The following is an 8,545-nucleotide window of genomic DNA, read 5'->3' on the forward strand; positions in this document are numbered from 1 at the left end:
GAGGCGCATCCATGCGATCCAGTGTACCAATCCAGGTACTAACAAGTTTGAACATATCCGATGTTCATACTTGTTCGAACTTGTCCAAACTTGTTCAAACACGACACGGATGTTCGCACCACGCAAGAACAACGTACTTCTCGTGGATCACGATCCCGCGGGAACAGACCCTCATGTACGAAAAAATGCAGTCGAGGCTTAGCACAAGCCGCCAGCCACGGCGTCCTTGGGGAGCAAGTTCTTGGCACGCAAGAAGGCGATGATCTTGGTCATCTTGACACCGGAGTTGCCATCAAAGCCCCGTGTGCAGCCGCCGCCGCAGTTGTTGATGGCAATGACCTTGTTGTCGCGCTGGTCAAGTATGGGTGAGCCGGTGGTAAGAATTTGCGTGTCCAAGTTGTACGCCACGCTATCGACCTGGCAGTAGTAGACGGAGGTGTTTGTGATACGGGCAAATTTGCCGTCGTCGTGCAAATGGGAAATGTGGCGAGGGTAGTTCTGGGGGTAGCTGGCGATGTAGACGGGGTCGTCGAGCTGCACGTTGGTGTCACGGGCTTGCAAGTAGCCGTACGGGTCATGCCAGGGTTGACGTTCAACTTGACCAAGGAGAAGTCAAGCTCTTTGTCGGTGATGATTAACGTCGAACTGTTGGAGACGTAAACGCCCTTGTACCCATTGACCTTTTTGTTGTGGGGGTCGTTCGACCGTGGCGCATTCGGCGCCGAACTCAGCGGCGGCCGTGGAAGCTTCAGCGGCGTCTCGAATGCAGACATGTTCGGTTATGAGGTGACCTTCCGATCCCCACAGCCAGCCTGTGCATAATTCATGATAAAAGTGATCGACTTTGACGCGGGCGGTGGCAAGGCCTGCATTGTACTTGGCGGTATCGGAGTCCTTGTACGCAATGGAGGGTTTGGATTGATCCTTGCCACAGATGGATTCGACGTCACCGAGGACTCTCACAACACCACTAGCAGAGGCCGACGTGGCGAGGGCAAGGATGGTCAAGGTCTTCAATGCGTTGAACATGGCTGAAGGAATCGCAACTGACCAAAGCGAGTGAATTGAACGATGGCCACCGCATCGCACTAAGTATTCATGTACTTCCTAGCACACGGCACGGTGTTTGGACATCGGATGCACACTTACTGTACATGAAGGATCTACTTTAAAATCACAATTACCCACATCCACACACCCCTTCTTGGAAGACCCAACCTTCTCTTGTAGTACCTGCTGCAACGACAATCCTCTGCGCCGCAAACGCCCCGTCCAAAGGTAGAGCATGGGTATGTTGTGCCAACGGTCGTGTTTTTGTAATCGGCAGAGTTCCTCAACCATGTACTTCTTCATTCCTCTCTCCGGAATCCAAACGTCAAGGAGCAACTACGAGGGCTGGACTTGATCGAAGACCAGCTCAAGCACGAAATATAAGACATTGGAACTACGCCAAGATTGCTGTCCGCCCCAGAAGCGTCGAGAGAGGCGACCTGTAATTTGGCCCTCGAAGTCGAGCCCACAAAATATTTAGTATCATTCAGACCCGTGCGGCTGTCAACTTCTTATGGAAGATTCTTGTGTCGGAATTACGTACCAAGCGATAAATCGTGTTTGAATCATCTCCTGTCACATGTTTGTGCAAACCAAGCCATTGCAACAACACTACAGTGCTCCCTCAAGGTTTGCTCCCAACGCAAAATCACTTACCTGTGTAAAATGATTGATATAAAATTTGTTGGGCTTGATTGAAATTACCGTTTTGAAAATTTGAACGTGAGGCGGAATCGATGCAGGACATTTGAAAAATGCTGCATGGCAAACGACCGAAGAGCAAGCGCTTGACAATTCATGACAAGAACTCTATTAGAGCCTTCTTTTAGGCTAACACGCCCATCAAAACAATTGCTGTCCAAACGTGGGTGAAAGAACACCTTGGCCATGCGGTGCACATCACCACGATCCGTTGTATCCTCAAGGATCAACGCACGCTCAATGACTTCAACATTAAAGAGGGGTCAGCCAGCAGTCGCTACAACTTCCAACGTCCAAGATACCCTGACCTTGATCGCGAGGTCGCTGAATGGGTGACCACGGCTAACAGCCGCAACGCGTGCGTCACAGACGAGCTGATAGCTCGTGCTGCCAACGGAATTGCCACACGCATGAACCTACAAGACAGAGTGAAGTGCTCAAATGGCTGGTTGTACCGTATGCAAATACGGAACAAAATGAAAATGTACCGTTTGCATGGAGAAGCAGCGTCGCCCAGCCCGGAGGTCGTACAAGATGGCCGTGCGACGATCCGCAGAGTAGCAGACGTCTACATTCCGTCTGACATCTATAACATGGATGAGACTGAATTTTTTACAACAGCCAACCACGTACCACAATCGCGGACCAACCGAGACCCGGACAGAAGCAGGACAAGAGCCGCATATCAGTCGCTCTTGCCACCAATACCAACGGGACCGACAAGTTGCCGCCAACGTTTATCGGGAAGTCCAAGCGTCCAAGATGCTTCGGGTCATTGTCAAGTCGTGAGTTGGGGTTACTGTACCACTCGAATCGCAAGGCCTGGATGACCATGGCCTTGTTCGGCGAGTGGATCAGTGACTTCAGCTCACGAATGACCACTGAGAACAGGTCCGTCCTACTCATTCTGGACAATACATCATCGCACAATCCATTGGATATTTTCCTTACCAACGTGAGACGCTAATGCTCCCCCAAACACGACGGCCTTCCTTCAACCCATGGACGTGGGCTTCATTGCTGCTTTCAAGCGGCACTGCAAACGTTGTCAGCTTGACCATGTGATAGAGCTGGTTGATGGCGTTACCGAGGCAATTGACAGTGGAGTGAAGAATATGTACGCCGTCGACGTGTTGACGGCCATGAGATGGTCATTTCAGGCCTGGGATTGTGTCACATCAACAACCATTCGAAACTACTGGAAACATACCGGCATTGTTTCCCGCGGCCACTCAATTCAGCGATTGCTCAACTGATAACTGTCAAAATCAATTATTGTGTTTCCTTTGTTCTTTTGTTTTCCTTTTACAATTTATTTTTTGGTGAGGGAGCAAACGTTGAGGGAACTATGTACTATACACCAATGTCCGTTCAAAGTGGCCAAACCAGCGATCATTGTGGTTCCGACGTTTTAATATCTTCGAACGCCGAAGTTCACCGGAATCTATTTCATTCAAAGTGGTTTAATCTGCAATAATGTAGCCAACCTTTAAATTCAAATTCGTTCAAAACATGTATTGACAAAGGTTTTGCTTTTGGCGTGCGCGCCAAACTCATACACAATCAATAGATGCCAACAGAAGCCGCGAAAACTCGTGTCTTGGCAGCATTCCATGACCGAAAGATGGGAAACCAGTGGCCTCTCACAATGAAATCGCCTTGACGACAGCTCGACGTGATTGACAGCACCGTGCTAGTCGACTCAGCCGGGGTGGAGTGTGCGCATCATTGACCACGATGACACCAGAGATGTCCTCACGTCGTTGCATTGTCTTGTGCCCGTCCACGCAGCTAGTCGACTGGAGAACATGCACAATGGAGAGTAACCTACATGGCCTATATGTTTTGACCGAATTCGAATTACAGGCTGGCCACATTGATTGCACATAAAATCACTTTGAATGAAATAGATTCCAGATGTACTGAAATTCGACGTTCGAAGAAATTAAATCTTCGGAACCAAAATGATTGCTTGTTGACCACTTTGAACGGGCAGTGGTGCAGTTTGGACCAAAGCCAATAAGATGTCTCCAAACCTCGCCTCTTTCACTAATTAGATCTTGTTAGGATTGACATCATGGTTTGGGACCCGGTCAACCGACCATTTCTGAGGTTGAGTCGGCTCTGGGTACCCAGAACACTTCCCCCTCCTATAGGGAGTGTCCGAACGTTTCTTCAAAGGCCGCCCGCAGTGCCTTGATTTCTTCTTTGTCGGTGTTGATCACAATCCAACGCCACATCGCAACCGCAATGTCTTTATACAATTGGGATACAGGCTCCCAAGACGCATCTTCTTCTTCTAGCCCCTTCCACTCGACCAGAACTTCATGTCTTCTTTCGTTGCAACGCGCCGCCAATAGGGCCACGACGTTGAAACTTTCTTCACCGATCGCGACGGAATCTACCAGGTCAGTTGTCACGTCGAGGTCCGCGTCGCGGAAGAACTTGAGCCGGCTGGCGTAGTGCAACGCTGTCTCGTACGGCGTTACCTGTTGCTGCTGAACTTCCATGACGTAGTTAGAGTCCACTCTTGACACACGTAAAACCCTTTCCAATTCAGGACCTACTTGTTCGGGTACTTCAGCACCCGGCGAACAAGTACGGAATCGCCAACTGCAAACTTCGCCATGCGCGTATTCTTCTTTCGCCCATGACGGTCCTGGCTTGCCTGCGCAACTTCACGCTTCGCACCCCGCGTCGTCCTGATGCATGTCGTTTAGAGCTTGTCGCAACTCGGCCATGTACTTTTTCCTTGTGCTGACAAGCCAGTCCACGGTCACCACTTCCTTCGTCCTTGGGTGTACGAACCCAGCAATTGACGGTGTTGACGACAAACCTTGAAACACCGTCACAGGAGGCACACCACCCAGCCCATCTGCTGGCTGGTGGTTCAGGGCACTTTTCACGAGTGCCAATATACGGTACCACTCGTCCGGTCGCAACTTCATCTCGCTGAGGAGGGACGTCAACCCGCGCTTCACGATGCTGCTTACCACTTCCACCGTCCCGTTCGCCTATGGCATACTAGGTCTGGTGATGTGGTGGTGGGCTCGGATCATCTTCGTGTACGGCGTGGTGATGTGGTGGTGACCTCCGATCATCTTCTTGATCTTGTCCACCACTTCGTCTTGAAATGACTGCCGCCATCTGACACCCAGGTAGGGACCGTGCCGTGTATGGCAAACCAGTCCATCAACACGTTGGCTGTACTCTCGGAGTCCGTTGTAGCTGAGGGAAACATGTGACAAAACCCGCTCATGTCTCCTTCACGACAAGCACGTATTTCTAGCCATTCGAGGCTGGAGGGAGCTGTAGCCAGTCGAAATGGATCAGCTCGTTAGGCGTTCCACATGCAACGCCACAGCCCTGGGTCACGGAACCATGGCTCCGTCCACACAGAGGCGATGCAAACAGCCACCGACTAAGGCTTTGATGTCGTCCTTGGCTGTCGCCCACTCGACCCGATCGAGTAGGCCATTCTGCGTAACGTCCACGCCGCGGTGTCCAGCGGCACCTGGATGGGCAATGATGCAGATGCTCTGCTGCAGGTCCACTGACTTGTCCGGGACCCAAATCTTGCTTGCGGCTGTCACGTAAAGACCGCTCTCTTCACTGCAGGTCACAGGCGGGGTTCTTCCCCCGATTCTTCCATCGCTTCACGCCATTCAAAATTTTTCGCTTGTAGAGGCGAAACATCCACCAGTAATCGCACTCGCGCAACTTGCTGAGACAGAGGGGCAGCTCCCCAGCGGCTCAGCAAATCTGCCCAGACTTTGGCATCCCCTGCTACGTGCTCGAGGGTGTACGGGAACGTCGTCATGACCATAGCCCACCGCTGCAACTTGTGGTCTTGGTACCTCGCCATGCTGGAGTTGTAGCCCAACGGGTTGAAGATGTACATGTACAACAAATTCCGATGATACATGAACAATCGGAATCCCTGTTGCCGCAGCAGAAGGTACTCGAGCCGTTTGCTCGGCTCCACAATCGCAAACGCTTTCTTCTCCACCGTCGGTCAACGGGCGCTGGCACCACCAAAAGAGCCACTCAAAAACGCCAGCGGCTCATGCCGCAGCTCATCCACGGACAGACTCAGGTCTTCAGGTGGAATCGGGGTGCACTCCGCGCCGCAGTGCGTTTCATTTGCATCTGTGTAGAAACAGATTACATTCTCCGACGACGGATGCGACAGCGACACCATGTGCTGAAGCGTCGTTTTAACAGCGGCAAAACACTCGCCGGGTTCAGCTGCCCAACCGATGGCAGCCAACTTGATCTTCGCCAGGACTGACTTATTTGAGCCTCCGGTGGCCTACACTGCAACATCCAGCAATCCGCGCAGGGGAGCAACCAAACTCGCATACCCCAGGATCGACGTGCGCATCCAGTTCGTGGCGCACACGAACTGCTGTACCTCGGCGCCAGTTGTTGGCGTCTCCAACGCAAATAATTCTTGCACCCGGTCAGGTGAATGAGCGACTCCATCCGCAGAAATCACTTTCCCGCACCATTTGACTTCCCCGAGGAAGAAGTTGCGCTTCCTTGGATGGAGCTTGAGGCGGACTGCCGCAAATGGCGAGCACCTCGTCCAAAAATGCCAGCAGCCTGTCCGTGCTGTCTGTGTACCCCAGCAGGTCGTCCAACCAACCCAAAACTCCGTCGTACAGATGATCGCCAAACAACTTGGTGACGATGGACGGACACAATGCCAAGGCGTCCGTCTGGCCCATAAGGATCCGGGTGGGGGTATACACGCCAAAAGGCGTCATGTACGAGTACCATATCAGGCAGGCGGATACAACGGGAACTGCCAATATCTCTTCAGCCAATCCAGCGTGAAAAACTCCTTCATACCGACCAGCGTTGCCATGGCTACGTCCAAGTTCGGCATCGGCCATGGCATCGGAACTGTCCACGCGTCGATTTGGTCTTGAATCGATCGTCATACGGTATTCACCGGGCTCCTTCTTGGGGACGATTCTCGGCGCAATCGCCCAGGTTGCGCGATTGTTCGGATAAGCATGGCCTCTCTACGAACTTCTTCCACATGCTTCTTGAGGAAATCCACGTGGACAGGCGGGTACCGCCGCAGTGACGTCTTCACAAGAACCGCGTCTTTCTTTAGCCGTGCCATCAACGATGCCACATTCACCGGCAAGTCCCGGCCAAGCTCGAGACGGAACACATCCATGTGATGGGTCCGGATGTGCCTGAACTCCACTGCTTGCACATCCGTAAGGCTATGCTCCACGGCCTCCGCCGCCTTCTCGTCGCGGATGCACCGTATCTGCCTGTCTGGGTTGGCCGTCTTCTCCATCGGCGGGGTAGAGCACGCAACGGCTTCGACGCTGTCCAACTCTTCAGCGCCGTCACCATATGCCTCCTGAGGCGTTAGACGGTTCTTGGTTCACCTTCACCGTCGCCCAAATCGCCGACTTCCCAGGTTTGTCGCTTCCTCAGCGCAACCACGAGCTTACCATCAACCGAAAACCCAAGGCGTTCCATGACAGGTCGACCGATCAGGACGTTGACCTGCGACGATTGTTCGTCCACCCAGGCCTTCAAACCACGGAGAGCCAAGGGTACAATGGACGTCTCCAAGGTTAGCGCCTTGAACTGCATTGCCGCGTCACCTTGAGCGGCAGCGAGTTCTCACCATACGACTTCAACCACAGCTGGCTTGTCCACAACGCTGGGTCTTGATCCCAGGCGCTCCAGCGCCTACAGCAATCCATTCGACACCAGGGACTCATCTGAGCCTGAGTCCAGCGCGCACGTGTTGGTAAAACGCGTCCATCAATTTCTTCACCTCGTCATCGGTGATATCAGGGTGCTCGTGGGCACGGTGCTCAGTAGATTGACACTTCAAACACTTGGCCTTGGGCCGCTCGAACCGATCCTTATCGGTCTCCAGGGCTCTATGTTCAGCTGGCACAGCAATTGGTTACTTGTCGTTGCTGCCGTGGCTACGACCGTAGCCACGGGGGTTCTGTCCCTGCTCACTCCTCGGCCGCGCTTCCACCGGTGCCTTGGCGGGTTTCTCTTCATTCACACCGTCATACAGCTGGTACCCAACGGCGAACTGCCGCAGCCACTTAACGAAACACGTCAGCTTGAGGACATTGCTTTGCTGTAGTCGCATTTTTTCGTAACCCCTACTTTCAGTGGCGCAGGCTTGATTGTCTTGGTGATAATCCCCACCACCAGTTTTCCTTCTTATTGCAACACCAACTCTTGGTCATCTGCCTCTAGAGCGAGAATCAGGCTGTCCAGCACTCGGCTCACTCGACTGTCGGCGCCGAGGATCCTCGTGTCGAACTGCACGGCTATTTGCAGACGCCTTATGAGCGCGTCCAACTCCACCGGATCTTCGTCGCGGGCTTCCATGAACCAGGCAACCCACTTGGCTTCAGTCACATCGTCATGCGACTTCCCCAAGTCGGACGTGGCAATGCGCTGCTTGGAGAATGGGTCCATGAATGCACCCACAGGCATCTGAAGCAGCCACTGTCGCGTCGACTGCAATGCCTTGATCTGCAAGGAATACCTCTGATACTCTCGCATGAACGCCCGACGTTCGGCCTTCGTTGACCCCTTGAACAAAGTCGGATGGGGAATAACCGGCGCGTTCAGCACACGGACTCGGTTTCTTCTCCCATGTCGACGTCCTCAGCCACTCTTGTCGCTGTCGGCGTGTCGGCAGGCAGATACGTCTCGGCATCCAATGCAGGTGCTGCAGACGGTACCACCCTTGGCGCATGTATCGCGTTGCCTTCTTGTCCCAACTCTGCGC

General features: G+C 53.1%; 4 protein-coding genes across 4 annotated transcripts; all 4 read right to left on the minus strand.

Annotated features, from left to right (window-relative positions):
- Positions 1 to 198: 198 nt before the first annotated feature.
- Positions 199 to 773, minus strand: H310_02994 (hypothetical protein; the record flags this gene model as incomplete). The annotated part of the gene is made up of 2 exons (XM_008866714.1): positions 199 to 596; positions 647 to 773. 2 exons carry the CDS (start codon positions 771 to 773, stop codon positions 199 to 201), a joined length of 525 nt encoding a protein of 174 aa, XP_008864936.1.
- A 3,129-nt stretch (positions 774 to 3,902) lies between these two features.
- H310_02995 (hypothetical protein) lies at positions 3,903 to 4,262 on the minus strand (the record flags this gene model as incomplete). The annotated part of the gene is made up of 1 exon (XM_008866715.1): positions 3,903 to 4,262. One exon carries the CDS (start codon positions 4,260 to 4,262, stop codon positions 3,903 to 3,905), a length of 360 nt encoding a protein of 119 aa, XP_008864937.1.
- Positions 4,263 to 6,694: 2,432 nt separating this feature from the next.
- Positions 6,695 to 7,069, minus strand: H310_02996 (hypothetical protein; the record flags this gene model as incomplete). The annotated part of the gene is made up of 1 exon (XM_008866716.1): positions 6,695 to 7,069. The coding sequence occupies one exon, from the start codon at positions 7,067 to 7,069 to the stop codon at positions 6,695 to 6,697; it is 375 nt and encodes a 124-aa protein (XP_008864938.1).
- Positions 7,070 to 7,968: 899 nt separating this feature from the next.
- On the minus strand, positions 7,969 to 8,229 carry H310_02997 (hypothetical protein; the record flags this gene model as incomplete). Its single annotated transcript, XM_008866717.1, has 1 exon — positions 7,969 to 8,229. The coding sequence occupies one exon, from the start codon at positions 8,227 to 8,229 to the stop codon at positions 7,969 to 7,971; it is 261 nt and encodes an 86-aa protein (XP_008864939.1).
- Positions 8,230 to 8,545: the final 316 nt, after the last annotated feature.

Source organism: Aphanomyces invadans, assembly GCF_000520115.1.
Source record: "Aphanomyces invadans strain NJM9701 unplaced genomic scaffold supercont1.4, whole genome shotgun sequence".
NCBI classification, from domain to species: Eukaryota; Oomycota; class Saprolegniomycetes; order Saprolegniales; family Verrucalvaceae; genus Aphanomyces; species Aphanomyces invadans.